Source organism: Lepidothrix coronata, unplaced genomic scaffold, assembly GCF_001604755.1.
Source record: "Lepidothrix coronata isolate B3197 unplaced genomic scaffold, Lepidothrix_coronata-1.0 Scaffold139, whole genome shotgun sequence".
NCBI classification, from domain to species: domain Eukaryota; kingdom Metazoa; phylum Chordata; class Aves; order Passeriformes; family Pipridae; genus Lepidothrix; species Lepidothrix coronata.
Genome location: NW_016690319.1, coordinates 1,447,919 through 1,475,798, shown reverse-complemented (window position 1 = coordinate 1,475,798; position 27,880 = coordinate 1,447,919). Strand labels below are relative to the sequence as shown.

The 27,880-nt window shown below is 35.9% G+C and overlaps 1 protein-coding gene across 4 annotated transcripts in view; it reads left to right on the top strand.

The window, feature by feature from the left end:
- ZNF385D (zinc finger protein 385D) overlaps positions 1-27,880 on the top strand; it is a 408,247-nt gene that overhangs the window by 268,720 nt on the left and 111,647 nt on the right. For all 4 annotated transcript variants that reach the window (XM_017827439.1, XM_017827438.1, XM_017827441.1 and 1 more), the window contains one exon: positions 6,998-7,140. In XM_017827439.1, coding sequence (XP_017682928.1) covers positions 6,998-7,140 — 143 coding nt within the window. The remainder of the gene's footprint in view (positions 1-6,997; positions 7,141-27,880) is intronic.

Sequence of the window (27,880 nt, the reverse complement as noted above, 5' to 3'; positions counted from 1 at the left end):
TATATGATTTTATGTTTTCAAAACTCTAGTATCTGTGAAAGAAGACTTTAAAAAAACCCTATGATGGAGAGGGTTCTAAAACTAATAATAATAATAATAATTCTTTTTCCAAACTAGCTCAGTTTGGAGGAATCACAGAAAAAATACCGTCTCTAGACAAAATAATACTTTGAATAGCAGCAAATGACCAGAACTAATTCAAACTTTCCAGGTGAATAGTTGATATATTGAAAAATGTTGCCTAAAAATAAACAGTGGGTACTTACTAGTGCCAAACTGGAAGAGGTTTACTTTAAAAAAAAAAAAAAAAAGGAAGGGAAGAAAAGATGGAAAGTGGTTTGAAAGTATTTTTGTAATGAGTCATTTTGAACTGTTTGGGTTTGTATGTTTGAAATTTGCCAATATTTAAATAACAAAAATGGTTAAGTATCTAAATAGGAACTATAGGATGTCATTTTGGTTGAAAGAAAAGTTTCATCTGACACAATGGTGGTTTTTTCCTCCCTAATTGTCTTTATTTTTTGGTTTGGCCAGTGAACTGAAAAAATCAATTACTCACAGATCTCCACAGCTGAGACAGTGTTGCATTCATCCTTTTCAAAGTGACTAGCCACTGTTAGCATTACTAACAGCAAAACCTCTGAAAGGAAAACTTGTATGGCCACGCAGCACACTTTACCCTCAAACTGTCTCAGGAGAGTCAGCAGCATCAAAACTGGTGTGGTTGGAGCCCCCTTTTGAGGGCTCTTCTTTTCTAGTGGGTTTCAAATATTTAATACAGTCTTTTTTTTCTTTTTTTTTCCTGAAACTAAGAGGGATTATATGTAACAGTATTGTGTTTAAATGGGGATATCCAAATTTTTAAAATATTTTTGAGATTATTATATAATGAAAGCACTCTCCAAAAAGTCTGTGAACAATGCAGAAGCCAAAAAACACCTTAAAATCCTGATTTCCCCTTCTAAAAAAAAAAAAACAAAAACAAAAAGAAACAAACCCCAAATACGCACAAAACAAAAGCCCGTACAAGGATCTAAGTTCTAACACTATAAATGTTCAGAACTTAGATTTTCTGAGCAATAAATTCTCCAGAGGCACAATGTCATTTGTTTACACCTAATCTCCTTTCGGTCTATATGGAATAATATGTAACCTATTAAAATAAGTAGTTTAGTGATTAGGTGAGGCTCATTTTGCCATGTCAGGTTAGATTATTAGTACTACTTTTTATGGAGCTGAACTTACCTTTAAAGGGACAATACAGTAGTTTTTAAGAAAAGTATCTGTTAAAAAAGATGAAGACTAACATACAGTGATAAAAGGGAGTACCCTAGGACAGATTACATTAAACTGATTCCTAAAAGCCAGATTTACAATTCATGTTTTGTTGTCTCTGTTATATTTCAAAGAATGTTATTCTTTTGGTTCTGGATGTCTTAAAATTTCCTATTTTATCAAATTCTCTGAAGACATAAATGTGATATCCCATAGTTTACATCAAGAGCATTATTCAACATCACTAGCCTACTATTCTTAAATGCCTGTGGCTTTATTGTCTTTTTGAAGAAAATCTTTCCAAATATACCTTTTCTTTGGCCCACTGACAAACTTAATTCATAATGAATTAAAAATTCCAGCTGATGTTGAGTTATCCAAATGTAGGTTTATGTACATTTATAAGCTAGAACATGAGCTCTCCATATATCTCTTCCCTTTTATGTTTTAAAGTAACCTGAGTCAGTGTTCTTGAAAATTTTCTAGGAAAAACTCCTGGTTTGGCTTGGGCTCTCTAGGATACATTTTAATGCTTACTGCATGTGAACTGTCAGGTATTAGGATCCTATATAAAAAATATTAATGATATCTTTTGAAGTCATCTTTTAAAACTACCTAAAAGTTAACTTCTAAGTGGTGCTTTCCTGTTCTCTCCACTGAGTCATACCTGCTGAACGGTTCTCTGAGCTTCTGCCAAGGTAAAATGTGAGTATTGTTTTGAACTCAAATAAGTTATCGTGGAAATATTGAGAGAGGTGTGGGATGGGGTGGAAAACATGGAAATATCCATATCTGGGAGAAACCATATTATGGTCCTGCAAACCAACTCAGATTCCAGGAAGAAAGGGAAATTGTAGTTTAGTGTCTTTGCAGTATTCAAAATGGCTGTACACATGGCCAGAAGGAAAAAATTGCAAAGTAACGAGGAATGAAAATGTAATTCTGCAGAGATTTGCTTTTTCACTCAGTGTTTATGGTGGTAATAGTGATAGAAGAACTGCAAAAGATTTAGATTAATGGGGTATTAGTTTAGGAGTTCCTGCCCAGTTTACATACCTCTAAGTTCCAAATGCATTGCAAAAAATTATCTACATTTTTGTGTCTGCAAAATCTGGGCTAGCTTCTTCCTTAGGAGAGACTATTTGATAATAGATCTTGTGGTTCCTTTTCTGGAAACTAGACCTGCAATTGAGTTTAAAAGGATTGGGAATGAGAGTGTGCATGAGATAAAACTATGCAGGAAAAGATGTAACATATCTTTCTCTATAGCCAAGTTACAAAATATAGCAATATGTAGTAGCCAAACTGTTGAGCTGTTTATTAGGGAACTTGAGGAACGGGGATCTTTATCTCCTTGAGAAAAATTAAGGAAACTTGCTATTTATTTTCTTGTATGTAAAAACCTCCCTGCTCTATCATGTCTGTTTACTCTAACACCATTTTCTTTTGTTTCCTTTGTGCATATTCAGTTTTTGTGGTTCCCTTAATCCAGGTTTCAGAGTCAGTACTTACAGTTGTTTATACTTCGTTACCTAAAACTGATCCAAGGAATATTTCAGGTGAACTGGGCACAAAAATTTGCATGGGAAGGTTTTTTATCAGTAAATGCTATTTCACTGAAAGCAAAATTTCTGCCAGAAGGTGTTAAATTTTTGTAAAGAACTGTGACCTCAAAAAAAAAATCTCTGAGATCAAAACTTTAGCATTTTTAAGATACATGGTTTCTTTTTTTTTTTATATGACTTCTCATTTTAAAATCTATTTTCAATTCCATAGTGAAACATTGTTTTTAAAGTCACATTTGGGGGGGAGCGTCAGGATGGACTCAAGTATTCATACACATTCTGACTCAAAACAAATAAAATATGGCAATTTCTTGTGAAATGCACAGTTTGAGGTGGAACTTGCAGGAATCATCTGTTCATCTGTTTTTGTCATATTCCCTTGGTTTAGGCAAGAAAGGTGTTGTGGTGATGAAGTTCATATCACCAGTGGTTTCAGAAGGAGAACCACTTGACTGAGGTCTGCCACCAAGACCATGAACCTCATGCTGGACACATGGCTTTGTACCATGTAGACTGTCTGTGCCTAGAACATAACACTGTATTGCAAACCAGATTACCCAGGGTAAGGAAAAATGTCTAGTCCCAGCTGGAGACACAGAACTGCATCCATATGTAAAAATACACAGTTTGGTTGATGCTGGAGAAGTTCTCAAAAACTGTCTCAATGTGATATAGGAAGTTGCAAAGATTTGTGGTGAACTTTTCTTCACACTTGCATGTTCACACCTTGGATGTATTGCCACTGCCTTTGTCCAAGAGATTATCTTGCCTGTGTTTTAAATTGCCTGAAAAGTGAAGAAACGAATGATTGCTTCAAATTTGGTCAAAATGCTGAGCTAATTAATCTTCTAAGTTGTGTTATGCTTGTGCTTCCTACAAAGAAAATTAAGGTAAAATTATTAACAAAAACTTCTCAAATGTCTGAACATTCACCTCCCATTTAAAATCTGATCCCCCTTAGAGTTTAGTGTTTAGACTATGGCATCAGTAACTTGTAACACTGGAATTAGGAGATACATTAGTAACCTCCCATTTTAAGTAATTGTAGCACCCTACTTATAAAATGTAATTACATTTGGGGGGGGGACTATCTTGAGTCAGGCCATGCATGCACCTAGTTTTTGACAAGGTTGTCTACGTGAACTTCAGGTAATAATAACACAGAGCATCAAGCACAGGCTGTGGAAAAAACCCATCAGTGTTGTGGGAGGTTATCCTGATTTTGTTGGTCAGTGTTACCCAAACCTTTCTGGAAGGAAGTTTGTGAAAAGGCTGACATTGAACCTTCGTCTTCATTTTGTTGATCGGCAGTGTTCCTTGTGCATAGGGAAATCTATAGAGGTCTTTGTGTAGAAGCTTATCATACAGAACACCAAAAGAGTCTTAAGTAATCGTTATGGTTCCTCGCTGAGATCCAATGTTCAGTAACACTTGGAATTTATCTGTGTATACTCTTCAAGAACTCTTCCCAGTGGACTTCGACCCCTCTCCATCACTCTGCTAATGGATTAGGTTGGAAATAGTTAACATTTGTATTCTCAAAGGTTGTCCAAATGTTCATCAGTTAAGCTGAGTCACAAAAATGGTTTCCATTGCTTCAGTTTTTCTGCTGTGGATTCTAGACTACAACTCTGCGCATGTTAAATGGAAATAAAAGCTAATTTTTGCAACCATAAACATTAGAGAATTTCTTGCAAGCAAAACCTCAATTTTCATGATGCCTCTCACATGCTCCATCATTAAGGGACATGTCTGACACTATTGAAAAAACAGAGAGCAGCTGTGCTCCTGAACATACTAATTTTCTGTGCCACTGTAGCCAGGACTGTGGTAGATTTTAAACTGTGTTCCAGAGGCTCTGAGTCCCAGCCAAGGTCCTGCAGAGCTGGCTGAATTTTTCCATTTAAAGCGTGTTCTCGTCCCCAGATGACTTTGCGCTGCACTGGCTGGCAGCAGCAGGTGCGTGAGTGCCGAGTCATGCCAGAGGGAAGGATCACAGAATAGAAATATTTCATCCTTCATGGCTTGGTATCCTAGAAAAGTATGGGATACCACTGCTGTTGCTCTACGTAATCTGAACCTATGAGGCCCTCCTCCACAGCACTGAGATAATACACCCAGTGAGCTGTATCCCCAAGCACAGCTGATATTTCTCAGTTCAGTTTCAGTTTGCATTTGTGAGCTATAAATTGTTTAATCAACTTCAAATTCTTTGCTATTGCCAGGAAAATGCTCACCTTGAAATTTCTATGTGATTCTGTACAATCTCAGGTGCAATCTGGACGCTTCTTATTCTTTTTTTTTTGATAGGAGTGACTTCTTCACTTCATGATCTGTAAAAGCTTTACATGAGAAAAAATAAGTATTTCCAGCGTGTAAAAAAAAATACCTTTATGGGTCTTTTCTATTCAGGAAGGGTGTGACTGGCATGTTCAACATTACCTCATCACCATTCTGACCTGTTAAATTTATTTTTACTGTGTTTTTGTAATAATGCCATGGGAATGTAGCAATTGTGAAACCAATGGCAACCATGAAATAGCTTGACGATTCTATGCTAGTGAGCTGTGGAAATCAGAGCTGCTTGCCCTCTGTTTTTCTGTTGCCTATATTCTCAGCTGCTGCATTAAAAAATGATTTCTTATATACTTGCATTCAGGTAAATGTAGAAATTACTCCAAAAATGGCAGTTACTCTACTCTAGGGGAAAAAACCTGTCATGAGACTCGAGTGAACCCTAATCCAATATCTTTAATTTACTAGTGGGTAAGGTTTTTCTTCCAGTGATTCTTAGTGAAATGCTTCACGAAGGCATTGAAAGTTGGCGGAAAACACAGTCTTTCAGAATTTGGCTCCAGCTGATTTTATACCTAGAAGCACAACTTTGAATGACCTTCTGCACTGGTTAATTAAATCCTCTGTTGTTAGCCACCAATTAGATGCATAAAATGACAAACCTTGTTAGCAGATTTTCTGGCCAAATACAGAGAGATCCCATATATCATTTTGACTACTTTGTATTTGGGCTCTTAAAGAATGTGTGCAACTTGTCTAATGAAGTGTCTGTGTGTATGAGAGGAAAAAAAGAAACAGATTTTGGATCTCTCCCTTCTGTTGATCTGTCTGACTGTGTCTCTGTTCAGGGAGTGGGGTAAAATTCCCCTTTACATTTTTTTTTTTTACTGTTTCTTGGACTCTTACCAGAAAGTTTTTACAGTCTGTTGCCTGCCTCTCAGATTAGAAGAACACTGGCATATTTTAACAGTTTCCTAGGATCCAAATAGTCTTTAATTAGCAGGGAATTGATGTTTTGGAGTGCCACCAAAACATAGGAGACATTGAAAGGAGAGAATGAGCTTGGATCCTTCCAGCTTGTGGGAAGGGGCAAACAAAAAAGCAAAATAGGGTCCACTGCAAGCAGGTAGCACCTTATTAGTATGCAAGAGGATTTCTTTATTTGCATTAGGTTCCCACAGAGCTGGTGGTTAGCTGGGAGGAGCTTTCTGCTGCACATAGTCTGAATGAGCTCCACCCCTTGCAAAGAGCAGAAAGTGTTCATCGGTACCTTCCCACAAACAGAATTTTGGTGGCTGTTGAAATTGTCTGGATTTTTAGATTTGTATCGATCAACTGTTGAGGTGACAAGGTATGTCATGTTTGTGAGGTTTATGTTGAAACTGAAGCTGTTGGCTTCATGAGCGAGCATTTAACTAAAAAACTCAGAAGTCTGCAAATGACATGACTTTTGCTGAGCTGAAGCTGTTGTTTTTCTTTTGGAGTAGTCTGCCTTTATAGGGTTGAGCAACAGAGTAGGGATGAAGCACTGAAGTTATATATAGGAGAATGAGACTAGCTGAAGCTCTAAAGGGACGTCAGATGTATGCTGGACTATTGTTCTAGACAATCCATGGAAATAAATGATCTGTGAGCTAATTTTTAAAATGATAGACTGACACCTGAAGCAATTTCTGGCAAAGAATTGTAACCAATAGTCACTGAGTCAGCTATGCTTTTTTCAGTAATGCAGTAATTTGTGGACTAATAAAAATGTATTTGTTTGATTCAATATTGGCTTTTCGATGTTGTTTTTTTGTACTGCCTTCCCTCCCCCCAACCACAGTACTTGCTGAATGCCTTCTGTCTCTTTGTACATGCAGGTGGCACATGCCAGAGCCCTGCTCTTCCAGCCCTAGTGCGTCCTCCTGCACCACCTTTGCAGCCATCGCTGGATATTAAACCGTTTCTTCCATTTCCTCTGGACACTGCTGCAGCAGTCAATCTCTTCCCCAACTTCAATGCAGTAAGTACACTCCTAACAGTTATGGTCCACCTCAGTGAGCCACAACTTCCATGGAAGACTCAAGAGGGCACAAAGTAGAATTTTATGTACTCTATTAAAGCTGGAATATCCTCTCCCTTACTGAGGGCCAAATAGCTCTTTCAGGCACACTGCTAGGCCATAAGTTAAAGCCTACCTGAGTGTTAGTCAGAAGTAATGTAGGAGGAAAAAATTATATGATCCCAAGTGACACACAAAAAAGTTTCAGGCCATATTCTTTCCCAGAGCTTGTGAGTTTCCCACTGTAATTTAGGACGTGAAGAGTTTCGCTAACTTACAGTTTGGTGCAACTCTCAGAGAGTGAAAGTTTCAGAGCAATGGTATTCTACATCTCATCTCCAACGGCATTCCTGAGAAATACTAAGAATTTACAGGGGCTACAAAAGCAAATGCTGTCAGGGTAATTAAAGTAAGAATGAGAACAGTGTTAGCTGGTATTTGAGGTATTCAATGAGAAACAATCCAGGGTATTTTTTTCAGGTTAAGATAGGTTATTTCTCAAGTCCTAGGTTTAAATCTATCTTAGAATATATTTCTCTTTAATAATTTTTTTTACTTAGTCATGCTAGGTATGATGATAGAAATCTTGTTCATCCTTAAGTATTTCAATTATGCTGCTGACATATGTCATGAATGTTTTAATTTTCCTGTTTCTGTCTGAGCTAATTAATACTCTAAAAGAAAAAAAAAGCCTAGGTTGGTTTTATGTAAATTTTGACTTTATAGAATTATGCCCCTTTTTAATTTTATATACTCTTAGAAATTTTTTTCCTTATTTACATATACTAGATATAGAAAAAAAACCCCTTAATAACATGTGTGCTTACCTACTTTGAGAGACACAGAGGGATTGGAATTTGCCATACCAAAACAATTCTAATTGATGTGCAGAAATCTTAATCACGGTAATTAAGAGTAGTAAAAGAACTAGAATGGGTATTCTAGTAGCAATTTGTCATAATCAATAGCAGATTTTCATAACTAATTGTTCATTTTTTGCCTTTCATGAATGTTCACTTTTCTTTCAACTAGTTAAAATTAAAAAATTGTCAAAACTATACAGTCTTGAATTCAAGTAATTCACAGCATTAATAAGGATCAGAGAAACTATAACTTCAACTCTTAAAATGCAGAGAAACAATGTTTCAAAGAATTGCTACTATAAAAAAAACCTTTTCACATTTTATAAAGTGCGTAGGTATGCAGCAAGGTTTTAAAAAGTACTGGTTTTAACCAAGTTACTGATAACTCATAATGAAATGAATAAAACTTTAGACTTGTTTAGTGTGCTTTAGGGTTGGGGTCTTTTAACCAGTCGTGCTTTGTGATCACTGTTTGTAGTTAATGCGACCGGCTGAATTTTTAAAAGATGTCTACTAGAATTTCTCGTATTTTTTTCTCAGGATTTTCCATAGTTCAGAGTCTTCAGATTGTTTTGCTCATTGTTTAACTCTACATAATTGAAATGGAATGTAATGACAAATTTTAATAATTGTTAATCTTTTGTTCTTCCATAAATTTCCACTGTCTTTCTTGTTGTACAGACTGCTTGGTTACTCTAATTATTTTGAAGGAGGAGTGGAGAAGTCATGTTTGTATTAATTTGGAAGGAAGAAAGTAAAAATAGACCTGTATCTAAACCCTGTTATTCCTGAACATCATCTTAGTATCATATAACTTGGTATAAGCACTATTGTTGGACTTCATAGACTCATAATCTCTTCAGTTTTTCAGTAAAGTGAGCCTAGGTTTGAGGAGTGAGACTCACAGCCCTTTTAACAGCACTCCGAAGTCTGTTCCCATGCAAAGTATTGCTTCCTGTGATGTGTGGCCATCTGCCAAGTCCATCTTTGGCAAATATGTTGATCCTGAGTGTGAGGATGCTGTTAACAGAACTGCCTTGCTGCTCATAGTCTTCACATTGCAAAGTGACTTTTGCCTTCTCATATGTGCTGACATGCAGCATCATCCTCAGTGTTCCCATTTTCTTTGTGAACAGTACATTATTGAATCCTGCTATGTTTAGCTCATATGCCGGAGCTAAATGGATAGACTAGCTGAGTAGTTTTGCATATTTCCAGAAATTCTTTCCAAGCTGATGAAACTTTTGGGGACACATCAGCTCCTGAGCATTATCAGCCCAAGGAGAAGGTAAACCAGGCGTCATATTAAACTTTAAACAGAATGTGTGACAGGGGTTTCAGTATGTGAATGTGAGACAGAAAACAAGTGTTTAATCAAAAAACGATCTTTGTAAATATGCTTGTTCATGAACAATTGCAGCTGTTGATAATGCTTTATCTTCATTGACTTCACTGACAATCCTACGCAGTATCAGTGGAGAATCATTTTTACTTTATGGCTAAAACAAGATCAAGCAGGTGATCAGTAAAAGAATACCTGAACTGGAGGTTCTCTCTTGTATATTCAATAAATTAGCTTTACCCTTGATTGAGACATCAGGGTCATAGATTGCGTCATAGGAAATGGATTTCTAAAGACCTCTTCACCCTAGTGCAATTTCACGGGAACTAATGAGTTTGGCAGCATGTCCAGACTACTTGCCAAGAGGCTAGAGTACAGTCCAAAGTTCTGGCCATTTACTGGCCACTTTTCAACAACCTTCTTATGAAAACAACATGATCAAGATGAAACATGAGTAAAAATTGAGACGTTTCAGAGACAATAAGCGGTCTCTCAGCTTGAGAGTTTGGTTGTTATAGACATAGGCATCTGAGCTAATCAACCTAAGTTTCCTCACAAAATATAATGGAGAAAAATAATAAATTTCTCCAAATATTTACATGGAGAAAAATGCATAAAGGTATCTTGCAGTACAATCACCCTATACGTATACTTTGGTGTGAGATGAAGTGAGCCCTGAAAGTTCTCATTCATCTCTTCTGACTGTAATGAGGAATTGGCTCCGTTGCGTCTGCATTAAGATGAATCCCACATTATGGACAGGTCACAAGCTATTCACAGCTCATATATTAAATTCCAGTCAGAAATCAGATGACAGAAGTGCTGACATTCTATTGTATGTTTACAGAGGAATGCTCTCATTTCAGTTATGCTTCTAATTTTATCTAAAGACAATCTTAAGGGAATTTGAGGATTCAGATGAACTGGATAAAATTATTAGGAGAGGTGAAAGCAAAAGTAACTTACCAGTGGTGAATCTCAGACGCATACATAGGAACTAATAGATAAAACCAAATAGTGATTTTAGGAATTGCAAATAATAATAATAGTAAGGTGTATTTTATAACATTTTTACTCTATTTCAGTTTATTTTAAACATAAGATTACTTTCTTTGTTACTGATGATTTTGCTCTAAAACTAGTTCAGTTTTTGCTGGCTGCCTCTGAAGAAAACATTCAACACTAGTTTCCACAAAGACAAAAGCTTTCATCAAAGAAGAGACTAGAAGAGATAACATGGGGTATGCAAGCTTTTATCAGGAATATCTCCAGACACGGAGTAGAAGGAAAAGTAAAAAGTGAGTAACCTGAGAAATGTCAGGAAGATAATGTGAACCTTTGAACCATTCAGTTTCAGGAGGAATATTTTCTATTTATACAAGGAAGTATAAAGCAAACATAGCAATTAACAATCTGGTTAGCTGAACGTTTGTAGGTGCTATGATCTTAATTGTGAAGCAAATGGATACCCTGAAGTCACAAGTAAAAAGAAATCGTAACAACACAGCTGTTTAAACTGAAGACAGCCCACTGTTGCAGACCCTGAAGAATCACAAGTTCATTGCAAGTTTATCTGATCTAAAAAGATGAATCGACTGTATGGGATTTAAATGGCTAAATTTTGTTGAAGGAGAGAAACTATGACTATAAACAATGCTTATGTAGCTTTTTAAAATATAATTTGAAGATTGTTGAGGAATGGAAAAATAATTAAATTGTTGTTCTGAAAAATATTTGAGATTGTTTAGCAAACACTTTTTATACTTCTGCATTTTCATCTGCAGAGGGAGAAGCTGTAAGCCTCTGTTTTTCTAGGAATTAGTTCTTGGAGATACAAAACTTTAGCATTTGTATTAAATATGAGTGAGTGCATGTGAATGTGCATATGTGATGTTTCTGTTCATTGCAAAGAAATTTCACGAAGCATCAAAGTATAGAAGTTAATTAACTTGTAGGAAAATACTGGTATAAGGCTCTGATCTAAAAAGAAGTGTTTAATTTTGCAACACATCAACATCAACACTAAGCTGATGGACCCTCCAATGGAAAAAAATCTCGTGTAGATATTTTTTGTAGTCTCCAAAGCACAGATACATCAGAAACCAGGTTTTGTTTATTTCTGAAGCTCTCAGAGTTATATATTTCAACCTCCTGAGAGATAGAATTTAAAGTTTAGAAATCCAAGACATTTACCATTACAAGGTGGAAAATCAGACATTGCATTGCACTCCTTGTTTGTTTATTCTTTGAAGTATATGCTGACCATTTTCTTGAAAAATTTCTAAAAGATATTTTATCACACTTTGTAGACTGTAGTATGAGCATAATCAGTAATGGAAGAGGTATACAATGTAGAAGATCTGAATAAATGCTTATAAGCAGAAAGAGTAATGTTGCTTGAAAAGCTCCATCCCTAACTCTAAATTAAAGCCTTGTTGCCAGTGGAAAGGTTCCCAAGTAAGCATCCTTTGGAAAGAAACATGTTTACAGTTTTGACTAGAAATGTATGACTTGGAAGAGCAGAGACAATGTCAGAGCTGTATTAAACATGGATGGAAAATGATCCATGATCCATCTGTAGTAATCCTGATTCAGTTCCCTGATTTTCCTGTTTGTTTGTTCTATGCCAATAGCACCAGGTGTAATATTAAGAGCTTCATATTTCACCTTCCTCTGGTAAAGGTTTACCATATGGGAAAGGAGGAGAAGTAAAGGGCGTCCACTGTGCATAGGTTATGGCACCAGTGGCAACTGATTAAAGTGCTAATGTGGTACTCCTTGCTTCCTGAAAACCAGTCTGTGTAACATCCTAGCAGCTTTGAGGGCAGCACAAAGGCAGCACTCCATATTTATAGAGGTGAAGCTTGTGTATTTAGGTATAGTTTTTCTCCTGTTGTGGCCAGACAGCTGATAGAAATGGACAATGTAGAAAACCTGCTTGCTGAGAAGTATTTCTGGGAAGAGTTATGCCAGGAAATGTGGAAAAAACCTGTCAGAAAGCTGCCAGAAGAGATTTTAAAAATCTTTTCCTTAGGCTCTTGTCCTGGATAGTCATTTTATCTAGAAGAGAGATATGTGCTGCAGAAATGATGTGCCAATTTTATGGATGTTATGAATAAGATGTAGCGTTTTGATAGTGAAGAGCGGAGGAGGACTCTGAAACACTTTAGCTTTTTTAGACGTTATCAGCCTTAAATTTACAAAATAAACCCAAGTTTTTTGTATATCACTACATAGTGGTTCTGTTTTATGCTTTCTGAGTTAATTGAGCAGAGGAGCACAACATTACTATTTTTCCCTCATCATATAAAATCCTTTTAAGTTCAGTACTGATGACATGCTGTCAGAATGCTTTGTTTGCAGCAGAGGGGAGGACAACATAGTGGCCGAAGTCTGATGTGAATCAAAAAGGAATACTGCCTATATAGAAGAACTTGGCAGTAAAAGTATAGTCTGTGCTGATTTTTAATGTTATTTCCATGAAAAGATCCTTTATCAGGTGAAGAACTGTAGTGCACCAAATTTTTAATTTGTCAGAAAGAGGAGATTATTGCTTCTGGGGTTATTCTTTGCATGACTGCTCATTTACAGGTATCTAGAAATAGGGGGATTGATTTGCTCGTGTCCTGCATAGCACTGCAATTGTAAGTTTGCTAAGTAAGGTAGGTGTACTCTTTTTTATGGTCTATATCTCTATTGCTATTTAGCTGAATGTTTTTCAAAATAGGGAAGAATAGAAAAATAATGAATGGGTTGAGGAATTCTTTATTATAATAACATTTTCATCACTGTCCAGAATGTTTAACTGAGTCTGCAGGAGAAGAAGAGGATTAGGGAGTGAGCCAACACCAGAAAATCCTGGCAATTCAGATGTTTTTATTTGGTGCTTGCAAAACAGGAATGAATCAACATCAGTATGAAATATTTGATTATTTTAATTGGCCAGAATTATTTCCTGTACACTTAAATCCTTAATCTACACTCTGGGTTTTATTTGAAATACCAGTAAAACACTGATTCTCTGATGCAGACAAAAAACATTTACAGCTTAGGAGACATGATGAAATTAAGCTCTTTTGTCTTTTTCTAGTTTTGAATTAGATTAGGCTAGATCCAGATCTCCAGGAATACTGTGTCTGCCTAGATCACTCTGGATGCCATCCTGTCCTTCAGGTGTGTTAACAGCATGACTCAGCTTGGTGTCATCTGTAAATTTGTTGAGGGTGCACTCAATTCCTCTGTCTACGTCATTAATGAAGATATTAAAGGTATTAAGTTGCATTATATTAAAATATTATTAAAGATATTACATTGTGGATGCCCCACCACTAAAAGTGTTCAGGATCAGGTTGGATAGGACTTTGAAGAACCTGATCTGGTGAAGGATGTTCCTGTCAATGGCAGGCAATTCAGCTTGATCATCTTTGTAGGTCCTTTTCAACACAACCCATTCTCTGATTCCTCAGAACTTATTTGAACACTTTTAGGATCATGTTTCAGTTAGGGAATTAGCAGTCTCCTATGCTTATAACGAGCAGCTGTCACCTCTCATCACATAGAATACAGTAGTCTTGAGAGCTTCAAGGAGTTAGTTGAATACAAATGGGTAGACACCATAAAAAGTATCAATTAAAATTTTTTATTAAAGTTAAATTTGTATCAAGGGTACTCTGACTTTCTATGATTGCTTTCAGAACAAATTCAGGTTTCTAGGATGTGTATTCTCCTGGGAAGCAAATCTTTAGGGTGTCTTAAGATAGCCTGTGTTTGTATCTGTTCACCTTGCTGAACATTATAATACCTATCGTTGAATTCCTTTCTGTAACTGTAATGTGGATGTAAATTATTTGACCATACCTGTTTCCTGGTTGCTGTCCAATTTTTGGTGTGTAATGTGTGCCTTTGGTTAATCTGTTTTGATTTATCTGGAAGACTTATTTTGTGTAAGTGTGTAAGTATGTGCATGATAGCATTGCCTGTGTTTGGCCTTCACCATCTACCATCTCTTTTGGTGTTCAACTCTGTGGCCTTGTTCAAGATCCTTGTGGATATCTCAATGCTGATGGTCACTTGTCCCCCTGCAGATTGTATTTACATTGTGGGTAGGGTGTCGCTCTTCATGCAGGCTGAGCATATAGTATGTCTACTTTCATCATCTCTTTGATAGATCACAGTTTTCTAGGATTTTTCAGGCCGTGTATCACTCTCTAGTCACTCATCACCTGGTGTCTGAGGAAGAGATGTTTGTGCTGATCCTTTTTGCAGTGTGAGAGTGGGTGAACTTCTAACTATTCTCCACCAATTCTCATGTTCATAATTAAATGTAAAGGTCTGAGACAGAAGTATCCTGTTTTTACAAGCTCACAACTGTACTATTAAATAAATGGCCATACGGTAGGCCACGAAGTATAAACTTGAAGGTGTTTTCATGAACAGTGTTGTTGGCTGGAAGTGATCTCTGGACAAAGGACTCCACATGCCTAGAAATGACACACAGCAAGCTTTGTTTTCAGTGTACTCTTAAAAATTTGTTTAAGTGGGTTTTTGTTGTTGTTAAAACAGTCAATAGGATCTAAATACCTCACATGCTTGTTTGTTTAACTGATGAGTAGTAATAGCAAAAGAATAGGCTTTCTGAATTATCTCATTCTGCCTTACACATTTGCTGGAGAGCACTGCACTGTGAGTCGACTTAACTGTGAGTCAAGATAACTTGTTGAAAAGTCATAGTATCCAAAGCATAGCCTTTTATGGGGACTGAAGGTCCCTCAGGCTTTTGCTTTGCATGCAAAACATTCTCATAAAGGAAAATAAATGAAGTACTCTTCAGATTTGTCAAGTCTTGATGAGTAAAATTACTTAAAACTAAATTTTATAAAACCTTTTGTAAAGCATTTTAAATGATGTTTTAATCAGTTGATGTTTACATCCTTTGTCTTAATAGCACTCAAATGAAAAAGATCAATGATTATTTTATTCTGCAAAGACTATAAAACTTTAATGGTTTATGTACTAAGTATAACCCATAAAATCTACAGTTTAAATATGGATGTTTATTAACCTCTTCTAAAAAAACTGCAATTAAAGTGAAAGGGAATCACTTAGAGCAATGATTTTATTCCAGCAGTCTGAGGATGAAAAAAAGTGATACAATTCTAAAACCACTGTTATTTCTGTTGATAAGACAGACATTTGGAAAGATTTGAAACAAGGCATGAATTTTTCTAGCCTAAGGCATGTTTGTGTTGCTAACATAGATAAATAACCATTTACAGAATTATTTATTTTTTATTTTTTTGCAACCTGTAGTTTGTTCTTAGAAATTTCAAAAGTATCTTGAAAAAAACATGAGTTTAAATGACAGGTAATTTCACGAACAGTAAATACATTCCAAAGCACGATTACTCTTTAATTTCTTATTCATAGCATGCAGTAACAGTACTGCTGTTATTCAAGAATGTGTCTTAAGATGCATACACACTTTTATCCTTTATGATTATGAAAAGATTTGGGGCTCTTTCCTACTACTTTACTCAGAGTAGTTTGAGCTGGTAAATGGCACATGCTGAAGAACTCATTTTTATCAAGTCTTTGCATGTTGCACTCTTTTATGGAATATTTCTTTAATGTCCATGTCCTGTCCAATAAGGGAAGAAAATCTCCAGAGGTTATACGTTGGACTTGTACAGTAACACTGGATATAGAATTCCAGATCCTCATGCAACTACTGGGTTTTTTCCAACATCTTTCATTTGGCTTTACTGAATGCTAAAAGTAATACTATGTAAATATTCATATAGATTAAATTAGTAATCAAAATAATTCATTGAAGAATAGTACATAAGCTCATGTCTCTCAGGAAATAAGTGTTTCTCTTTTATATGTGTTGGTTTATTTAAAATTTTACTATTTCAAAGAGTACAAATCAAAGGTTTTCTGTCAAAAATTATATTTTGTCCATATTTTATCCAGAATCAAATGTTTTGTGATGTGACAAGCAAAAAGTTTTGGATGATACATTACATTTTATCTAATATTTTTTATAAGAAAGAATAAAAATTTTTCAGTAAATTGTGTAGCTTCCTTCCACAACAAAAGCAGTCATAAAATCACAGAATCACAGAATATTCTGAATTGGAAGGGACTCACAAGAATCATCAAGTGAAGAAACTGTGATCTTGTCATTATTAGCACCAAGTTTTAATCATGTTTAGAACTAAATGTAAAAACTATCTTAATGACTCATGACAGAAGGCTAAATAGTGAATGAAAATGGCAGATAAAAGAATAAATATATATATAGGAGACGCTCCTAATTACAGTTAGAGGTGATGTAAACCTGCTGCAAAGCTGACCAGCAGAAGTTTCTTTCCATAGTTTGCTGCTGTGAAACTGTTAGGATGTTTGAATGTCAGAGAGGTTGATACTAATGAATGGAGGCCATGGCAAGAGTTTCTGAAGTTGAACAAAATAGGCCTGTGAAAGGAATACTTGATGACAATTTTAGGGGGGTGGTATAGATTTAAGTTATTTCTGGGACATTTGTCAAGAAAACAGAGATGATGTAAATCTGCATCCTTTACTTTCTTTATTCCTGTGTAGTTTTCGTTAAACTTATCTGTAGTCCACCATGTTCATACTTGGTTAAAAATTAAAATGCCAGGACCAAACCAAAGCATGATCTCTGCCTATAGCCTTTCTCTGACAACTTAGGGAGAGCAGGACAGTAGAGAACGCAAGTAACAACACTTGCCAGACTGTGCCTTCAGTGAGGTATATTTTAGGAAGTTCTTGAGCCAAATGTATTGTCTCGGCATGTGGTTGCCCCCCATGAGGTAACATACTTAACTGGATGGAATCGGCAGGAGAGTTTTTTTATTTTAAATATTAATGTGATAATTTGAGTTTTCTCATTCCCTTCCTTAGACAGTGTTTAATATGTCCAAGCAGAGACATACATAGGAAAATTTCCTTGGGTAACCTAACTAGTAGGAAGAGATAAGAATATATGAACTCTGACTTGCTATAAACAGTAGAAGTCTAAGTACTATTTTTAAGGTGGTATGCTCGTGGGAGCTGGAAGTAGATGAAGAAATGTCCATCACCCTACTCATATTTTGTGTTTGTAATGGACTGATTTGCTAATGGACCCAGCCCATTACATTATTGGTGTTGCTAGGACTCAGATGACAAAGATAAATCACTGGGGTGATGCTTGAGTTAATTATAGTAGTGCCCTCCCAAATGGCACTATCAGCTCTGGGAAGCAGCAAAAGCTATTGTTGGTCTTTGGGAAGTAACATGAGAGAGTGATGTCTAGGAGAGGAGAGGCAGTGCAGAGACTGCCAGTGAAAGGGTTGGAAAATACTGGCCTCCGGCAAGGAAGAGAGGTGAGAGAAAGAGCAGAAGGTTTTCGAGAAGAGATACTTGAAAATATTTCAGTACTTATTACAGGTACTTGAAAGATGTATTTTCTTAGTGCACATACGTATAAAAGTAATGGTGGAAACATTGCAAAGCAAGTTAAAATATCCAGTTTCCACTTAAGGAGTTCTTCTGTCTTTGTTCCTGGCAGGAACAGTTCCTTTCCTCTTCCCAGGAATTTAATATCTCCTGAAACTTTTTGAAGCAAGTTTGTTCTCTCTAAATTTCTTACTAATTTTCCTTTTAGAGAACTGTATCTGTTTGAAACCTAAATATGTTTTTCTTCTAAATTCAAAAGAAAAGATTAAAATAACCTTAGTACTCACTGAAAATATGTCTCATGTTGAACTAAAACAAATGAAAAAGGATCTATGCTTTTGAAATGAGAGAAAATTCTTCTTTAAGAACAAACACTCAGATACTATAAAATATCAAAGTTCTACAGGTGTTCACCCTCCGTTCTTCAGTAAAGATCCCCTGATGAAGGGGGATTGTTCATAAATTTCTGTGCACAGAGAAGATAACATATATTTTGGGTCTGAAGTGCCTTTCTTTTCCGCTAAGCCAAGTAATAAATAAAAGTAAAGTCTACCTCAGCAAATGCTGTGTATTCAAGTCTGCTTTGTAGTGTCATAAAAACAATATCTCCTATTCTCTTCAAATAGGCTGAGTTTCTAGAATCTGAAGAAATGTGTTTCAGATTACACTGAATTGCACAAAAACTATGGATCTGAAGATCAATTTATATTTTCTTCATTTGCTAGAACCCCAACATTCAGTTGATTGGGAAAACTTTTATTTCATTTAGAATTATTTCCTTTTGCTGTTTCTTCAAAAACCTCTTCAACTTTTTAAAAAGACCTTCAATTTTATATTTTTTGGAAGCTGCTGTGGTATGTCAAGAGATTTGGCACATAAATTCATGCTGTCCCTGAGGGTAAAGGGTTTCTCTCTGATATGCTAAATTTAACCTCCCTTGAACAACTCAGGTGAAAGCACAAACAAACAAAATTCTACAGTTAATGGCATTTGTGCTAATACAAGAAAAACATTAACTTTGAATATGAACAATTAAGAAAAGGAATTATGAATTTTGATAAAATTAAAACTTTCTTGTCTTCTAGTTCAATGAGAAAAAGGCAGAACATAACCAACTCAAAACTCAAAAATACAGAACATGGGATGTATAAAATATTTTAAGATTCTCATCCTTATTCATTTGGTGATTTGATTAATAGCTCTGCTTCATACTAGTTTGACTCCCAGTAAAACACTGTAATATTTTATCTATGTTTCTTAAAACATCATTTCTGCAGACAAAAACATGCCAGGAGAAAGTCTGTGAAGACCAACTTTAGGTTCAGTAGTTAAACATCTTGTGTCTTTTCAATAAGACACAAAATTAATCAGTAAAACAAAAAACCACTTAATACTGCAATAATGTATTCTTTAGCCTATAACAACTTCTAAATAATAGGAGGGTTAACAATCATCTGCTTTGGTCTTTAGCTATCATTAACAACATTTAAGTCTTCAACCTATGCAGGGTTTTAAGATTATTATATAATCAGCAGACTTTTTGGATGGTTACAGCTGGTGATAAACATGTATTATTCCAGGCTTCTGAGCTATGCTAAGGATTTACTGTCTTGCTAGGCTTTTGTCATGTAATAATAATAAAAAAAAATCATTGATTTCACTTAGTTGTTCCTGGTCATTCAAAGTGTAGAATGAGAGAGAAATCCCAATCTTAAAGTTTTGTTGAGGAACCACATTCTGACTGATAGTGATGATTCTTAAAATCTTGGCGATTTTATTGGATAAAAGTTGCCAATCTTTCTTACATATTGCACCAATCAGGCACTTTTTGATGTTGGAGAAGTTTTGTACGGTAACAGGAGCTTGTGGGGTCTCATTGTGAGTTTGGGAATTAATTTGGATGTTGTTTGTAGCCAGCCCCAACTCTAGATGATAAGATAGTCATGCATTATGTTTGTTTTTTTTTTTTCTTCTTGTATTGTCTGAGCCTGAAGTAGCTTCTTTGACGTGCTTCTTCCTCAAGATAGCAATACCGAAGCACATAAAACAAAAGGAAATCTATTCAAGTTACTCTAATGAGTTTCAACCTCAAAGGTTCAGGTTGTCATTATAGTCTTTTAAAACACATCTTTAGGCTTTATTTTATTTCATCTAATTTGTCCATCATTAATTTTCCACAAAATATGTCAATTCTGAGTAATTTTAATTTGGTTTTAGCATCCATCCTTTTTCTTATAATGTAATTACTATCAGCTCCTCTTTCACTTCTGCTTATTCAAATCATTGCTAACTGGAACTTTCTTTTAAATCTCTGTGAAGAATTTTATAAAATAAGTACTGCTGAAATATCAATAAGTTGCATTCCTTTCAAATGGTTAAATGGTAGGATGAGGCAGTGTGCTTAGACTGCTGTTCTATGTCCTGCAACCTCTTATATTGTCATTCTAAAGAGATTACTGAGAAGGTCTGTGGCTATTGGCCACTTGTTTAATGTTCAGTTGAGTCCCTCATCTGGAGCAAACCCAGCATGCTGCTGCACCCTTTGGTGTGAACAACGTAGGCAGGTTGTCAGAGATCAGTAACTTCAGCAAAATGGTTCATGACTAGTTCTGCAGATTGCTCTTCCCCATTAGCTAATGACAATTCCTAGGGCCTAGTTAAGCTTCTTCTTACTTCAGGAAAGTAATTTCTCCCTTTTAGTGCTCTGATTCACTTCCCATTTCTGTAACAGGGAGTGATAGTGCATTCATGCCCTCAAGGCTCTGTTTTCATGCTCTGGTTGGTGTTTTGAAAACAAGACAAATATTCACAGAAGGATTGGAAACGTAATGTGCCTGATGAGTGATAAAAGTTTACAGATATCTGCCCTATAAAAGTTTTTATGCTTCTATCCTATGTGCATAAGAGTAACTACTCCCTGACCTTTTCCTGCCAAGTGCTAAGAAATGTTTAAGTGTTGGGTAATCAGGGTTTGACAGTGATGACTGCTTGCTACCACACCTAATTTCTGTTTTCATGTGAACATCTGTCACAGTTATGCTTAAGGCGAAAGTATGGCTTAATGCCTAAAGGCATGTTTTCATTTCTTTATCCAGATTTTTAAAAAATAAAAATTAGAGGTAAATCCTACTGTTGTTCTTTAATCTGTACTTGCACAGTCTCACAGGTCCATCTCTACATAAGCACATGAAAATAACCTTTTTAGGTTTTTATACCGTTTGTCTGGAATTGATTTACTGAAGCAGTCTACAGGTCTTTCTAGTGATGTTGAATAGTTCTCCTTCCCTATACCTTCCACCTCTATTACACTGAGATTTTCTTAACTTAGTATTCATATCTGACTTTTATTGTGATCACTGGTTCTTCCTTAGACAAATGGTTAAATGAACTATTTTAAATATTCAGATTTGGCCTTCTAATCAATATTAAGGAACTGAATTAAACAGAGAAGCAGATTAGTATATCTGATCTATGAAGACAAATAGCTTAACCCAATAATGTATTACACCTCAAATACATACTCATATAATGATTTAAAAAGTAAGGTGGTAGACCTCATTAAACTTAATGGTAGAAAGAACAAGCAATCAGACTGCCATATGCTTGTCTGGCATTTACTTGGAAAGAATAGACAGAGTGGGAAAATAATGTTGAAATAAATTACCAAAATTTTCTTTACTTTCATCTAGAAATTTGCAGTTATTAACTAAAATTATTTGCCAAAATGATAATACCACTTAAAAGCTCTGTGTTTCAAATTAGTATATTTAAATATTTTTGTAAGGTCTGAGGTATTTAACTCGAGACCATTCCAGTATAAAGAAAAAAAAGGCCTGGTTTGGTTCTTTCATCTCTACATGCTTGACAGTTCAAACATGTCAAAGTGTGCTTCTAAACCCCTATTGTAGGGAGATATAACCAAATCATTCTATGACATTTCTTGCAGAAATTTAAGTTAGAGTGAATGACAGGTATCTGACCTAAATTGGTGTCTAAAAGCAAAATTTCCAGTCTGAACCAACCATTCAGCTCTTTCCAGAGTAATGTGGAAAGATGGGTAGCCACAGAAACCAACTGATCCCATCCCAGATGCTTAATTGGGATGCCATTAATCATTTAAAGGAGGCATTTATCTCCAATAAATTCTGTACCAACTGTGTTGTCTTAAAATGCTGTACTTGAGGTAGCAAGCCGACACAAGAAATTCCAGTTATAACTTCAGAAAAATTTTTTCACAGGAAGTGAGGTCAAGCACCATACTGATTTTCCCAGGGAAGCTGTGGACTCTCCATTCCAGGAGATACTCAAAACTTCACTGGGCAAAACCACGTGTGAGAACCTGGACAAGGCTGCTGGTTAGCACTGCATTGAGAACAAGGGAGGTGGAGCAGATGACATCCAGAAAAGTTTTCTCAAACTAAATCATCTTGTGAATTCTAAAGGCCTTAAAACAAAGCAGAGACTAAGAGTGTTGTGTTTAGAGGAGATAAGAAACCATGAAAGGAATGAAGAAACCAAATTAGAAGAGTTTTGTCCAACCTGAAATGCTGAATATTGCAGCTCAAGCAATACAATTTTAATAGGGAGAGGTAATATACTGTTAGATCAAAAAGCTTCAAGTGCTCCCTCCCCTTTCTGCCTCCCCTTTCCTCTCCCCTTCCACCTTCAGCTCTTGCTGGAATACAGGAATCAAACAAAAAGAAATTAGAAGTAAAGAAGGTATGTGAAAGATATATTGTGATGTTCTAAGATCTGTTTAAGTCGTGCTTTTCCTAAGTTTGTGATCATTGCATTATTGCTATTTTACTTCAGAGAGCTAAAATATGATTTCCAGTGCTCGTAGTCTTGGTTCATCTCTGCTAAATTTTTTTTAAATGAATGTGAGAGGATGAAGAGTAGGGGTAAAGAAAGATATCAAACATTTGAGTTAAACTGTCACAGACTATACTACCTCCAGTCCAAAGGATGACTCTCAGGTAAAGTTATGAATCTTGGGACTTGAAATGTAGAAACACTCATTAGATTCTGTCCAGACTTGGAAGTATGAGTGGCTTAGTGATGGAAACTCTTCAAAACATGTTAGTGTCTCTGTATGGTGATAGAATATGAGAAGCAATATAGTAGGGATGAAAATCTGTGGTTTGTGTTAAGCTGTGACATCATTCCCTGCTGGATATTTAAAAATTGTCTTTTCATCACGAGGAGGCTGCTTCTTAGTAATTGAAGTTACATTTCAGCATTAAATTAAGGAATGGTATTTCCAAGGGTTTGATGCCTTGAAAGCAAAAGAAGGTAATACTGCTTATATACAGTATTTCAAACTTCACACAGTTTCTTGAGCAGAACATATGCTGGTTGAGTGCTTCAATTAGACAGTGAGACTTTCAATTTGGAAAATTCATACTGTGAGGGAGAAGCTCACAATTAGAGCTTAGAATTTGGTCTGCATTCTGCTTGCCAAAACATCTGCTGCAAAATGATGTCTTCTTTTGACATTGCTTGAAATTAAATTTCTTTGATTAACTTTTTTTCTCTGGAGTTTAAAAACATTATTATTATTAAGATTCAAGAGGTTTGGCTTCTACATATTGGTATGGGTATGCATTCTTGTTATTTTCCTTCAGCAGTAAAATCAAGATGTGCTGTCCTAATCACTGACAGAGTATTCCCTTCTGACAATGTGAAGGGCTGCTGTGTTTGTAACGTGCTAAAAGATAGGGTTTTTTATTGGATTGCTTAAAGATTAATGCACAGGGGTAGGAAATAGAAACCACTGAAGTGGGTAATGCATACACCCTCCTTTTTTAGGTATCCATACACATAGAAAATTTAAATTTATCACAGTGTGAGTTTGGCATGAACACATAAATTCAAGCAACAAACTGTGTTCTGTCTTTTGATAGATTTGCTCTCCCTTTTTTTCCTAAATACAATGACAAAAATAGCCAATGCCTCGAGGACAATCACGTTATTGTAATATGTTGTTCTGCGAAGAGATGGGAATACACTCTCCATGCTGGTCTGCAAAACTTGTTGTTAATTGTTCTAGTTTCTGAAAATCTCAGTCTTCAATGATTTTATGCTTCAGCATCCTGTACACCTAATTTTCTCTTTGAGGGCTTAAATGAAGTGCAAAGACATTGGCCTTTACTTCAGGTCCTACAGGAGATAAGTGGTTGAGCAAGAGATTGACCTGAATTCCTCTAGACTGTGTGGTATCAGCTTTCTGCAGACTCATCTCTGCAGAGGGTAGATGGTAGATGGCATTTCCTTTCATGCACAAGACTATGATATGAACATCTCAAAAAAGGCCATTGTTAGATCCTCAAATGTAGCACCCATTATTTTAAACTTATTTAAATTTGTGATCTCCATTGTTCAGAGATATCAAATATGCTTACATAGTCTGGAAATAGGTTAAATGGTATAGATACGCAAACTATGTCTTTTCTAGTAATTTCTAATTAGTGATGTTGGCTGTAACTAATTAGATTCTTTTTGATTTTTTTTGTCTTAAAATATTAGCAAAATCTTTTACAAATGGTGTATTTTTGAGTACTTGTGGGGAGGGACTAAATGAGGATATGATATTATATTTAACTGTACATATTAGCTTTACTCTGTAGTGGTTATAACATTTTAGGACTGTACGTGTGTCCATTATATCTTCCTAGTATTGTTGTAGCCTCAAATAGAAGTCATACATCCTTTCTGAAACAAGGATTTGTTAAATGCTGTTAATGGTTATGCCAAGCAAGGACATTGAATTCAAATGAAAACAATCACCTCAGAGGTGCATTTATGGAGTAGCTTTCCCCAAGGAATGAGCAACGACAGGGGGTGTTGTAGAGGTCTGAGGTGGAGTGAACTGCAGATTCAAATGAAAACAATCAAATAGCTTATCAATCCATTTTTCTCTGAATAAATAGTGAATTGACAGCAAATAAATTCTGCAAGAACTAGTTCATATTTCTCACTCTAAAATATGCCTGGAGTTTAAGTTTAGGTTGTCATCAGTTAGGCATATTCTAGCTGAATCTCAAATTAAATTGTTTCAATGAAACACATTACAAGAAGATTCTTGCATTTAGAGAGAATTACTATAAAATTATAAGATAGATATTTTAACTTTGTATCATTCTGAAGTGGGACCTTCAGTAAACTATATTTTGCATTTGAACTACCATAATACATTTGATGTAGCATGTTAGTCCTTGAAGCAAGTATCACATCACCTGCTGTTACATGAAATGGCTGAATACATCCACTTTTCTTAGAGAATACGAGTTGGAACATAAAGCTATCAGACCAAAATATTTTGATGACTTCTTCTTCTTAACTCAGACATATCACCCAGCAGTTCATATGGAATGAATTCTGATCTAAGATTTATGTATCTTGATATATTTTATATCCATTTTACTTTTCTGTAAAAAAAAAAGAATTCCTCAACTTGATCTGTATTGAAATAAATGCAGGCATTGATGGATGACAAAACAGCGTGCAAGTTATGTAATCACTGAGGTTCCCCCCTCCTAATCAGGTCACCTAACTGAGAAAAGATGAAGTAATGTGTATCTCTTAAATTTTTCATTAGGAGTAAACTAGATAAGGTGATTGTGATAAAAGCCTGTTTGGAAAAGGATTGCATTGAAAGTAACTGTATAGAGAACATCAGACAGAAGAATGTAGGAACAGGCACTTCTGACCCTCAGGCAGTTTTTCCACTTCCTCCAAGAGCATTAAGAATAAAAACTTAATTGTCTTCTCTCAACCTGGACATTTGTTACTGTGAATGTGAAGTACTGAACCTCTGAGCTACTGGTTTCCTATGGTTTTGCATAGCAGTTTAGGAGCTCTAGTGTTATGCCTTCCTGCTTATGAATCTCACAGTAGAATATCCATTTACCTTCTTACTAATTTCATTAATATATCATCATATGCCATCATTCAGTTCTGAATCTTCAAAATAAGTTCCTCGTCTTCCAGGTCTTCCTCAAGATTTCTCTTCATCAGTGTCAATGATGTGACAGTGCCACTGTCCCACTCTCTATGTAATTAAAATGTATCTAGTAGGAACAAGCTCAGAATGTGTAAAGTCCTCTGAATTCTGGCTGATTTTGGTATCCTAGCTGACAAACAGGAAGAAGAGTGATGAAATAGATATTCAAATTATTACAGGTGGTGAGTTAGAAGGGATAGAGAGAACTCCACATCTCTCAAAACTGAATTGTGTGTTTGTACTGACATACCCTAGGATCTTTTCAGTCATATTTTTTCCTGTGAATCTATGGGATAAAGTGCTACCTGCTGCTGAAAAATAGAAAGTCTCAATTTTTATAGGAATGATTGATCTCCCACAGTAGCAAAACTGGACTTCTGTCATTCAGCAGTGTAAATACTGGATGGTAAAAAAGAGCAACTATCAGCAGGAAATGTGACTAAAACAGATTTTAAACACAGGATACAGTATGTTGATGCCACTTCTTTCTAAGTAACCCTTCAATGATATAGTAGCATTGGTAAATTGTTTGATCTGTTGTCACTTAACCATAGATATGAACTCTTCCCTGTTTATGAAAAAATGCTTAAGAAAAAAAAAGAAGAGGAAGATGAAAAGGCACCACCAGAAATCAAACACAGATGCTTTGGAAAAGGAATTTTTATATGCGGCTGCGGAGAAGCAATGTTATTTTGTTTGAGTATGATATTTGCATTAGATTACCTGTTTGGTATTATTCTGGTTGCTTGATAATGGAATCAGATGAGGGTTCAAGGGAAGAATAGGCTTTGAAGAAAACAATGAAAGATATACTCTTTATCTCTGAAAAGTATATTGAGGCTCCTTACAGAAAAAATGAGCTTGTCACCAGAAAATATTGATGTTCCTGTGGCCATCTCAGTTAACAAGCCTGTGTTTTGCAGGCCAGAGTCTAAGAGAAAAAAAACATTTAAGACATTAAAAATTCCTGCCTAGAGAGAAAAAGTGAGGGAAGAGAGCAATAACAGACACATTATCTTGGAAAGTTTAGGAGGAAAAAGTGTAGGAAGTAAGCTTTTCTCTTTTGGCTAGTGGTCTGGTTTCAACTGGGATAGAGTTAATTTTCTTTCTAGTAGATGGTACAGTGCTACATTTTTTATTTAGAATGAGAATAATCTTTATAACACACTCAGTTGTTGCTGAGCAGTGCTCAGCAGTACACTAAGTTAACGACTTTTCAATTTCTCACACCACAAAGGAGGCTGGGGATGCATGAGAAGTTAGTAGGGGACACAAGTGAGATAGCTGACCATAGCTGGCCAAAGGGATATTCCATACCCGATGGTGTCATGCTGAACAAAAAAACTGGGGGGAGTTTGCTGGGACATGGCAGCTCACTGCTTGGGGACTGACTGGGAATTGGTGAGCGGATGCAGAGCAATTGCATTGTGCGTAATTCATTTTGTATATTCTTTTACCATTATTATTATTTTGCCTTCCTTTTCTACAGTATTAAACTGTACCTATCTCAACCCACGAGTCTTATCTTTTTTCTGATCCTCTCCCCCATCTCACTGGGAGATAGTGAGCAAGCAGCTGTGTGGTGTTTAGCTGCCTGCCAGTTTATACCACCACACTGAGGGTCAGATGTTGCTTCCAAATAGGTAACTGGATTCTCTAAGAAGCACCAAGATAAACCTAAAAGTCGAATCTGCAGACCTTGGGTAGGCTTATCTTTCTCTTTACTTGTGTGCACTTTTTGGCAAAAAGGTGTCCCTTTGCCTGTGAGAAACTGTTTGGGGCCTCTTGTCAGCTTCTGTCAAGGACACCTGAAAGCAGTTTCTCGAGATGTTCAGATTCTATATGTGTAGTGAAATGGAAGCAACGGGTGCAGTTTTTTGTTTGGGTCATTGGCACCTACCTCAAGAAAAAGGAAAAACAAGGTGTTTGTCACCTCAGAGGTACATTTATGGAGTAGCTTTCCCCAAGGAATGAGCAACGACAGGGTGTGTTGTAGAGGTCTGAGGTGGAGTGAACTGCAGAAAACAGAGT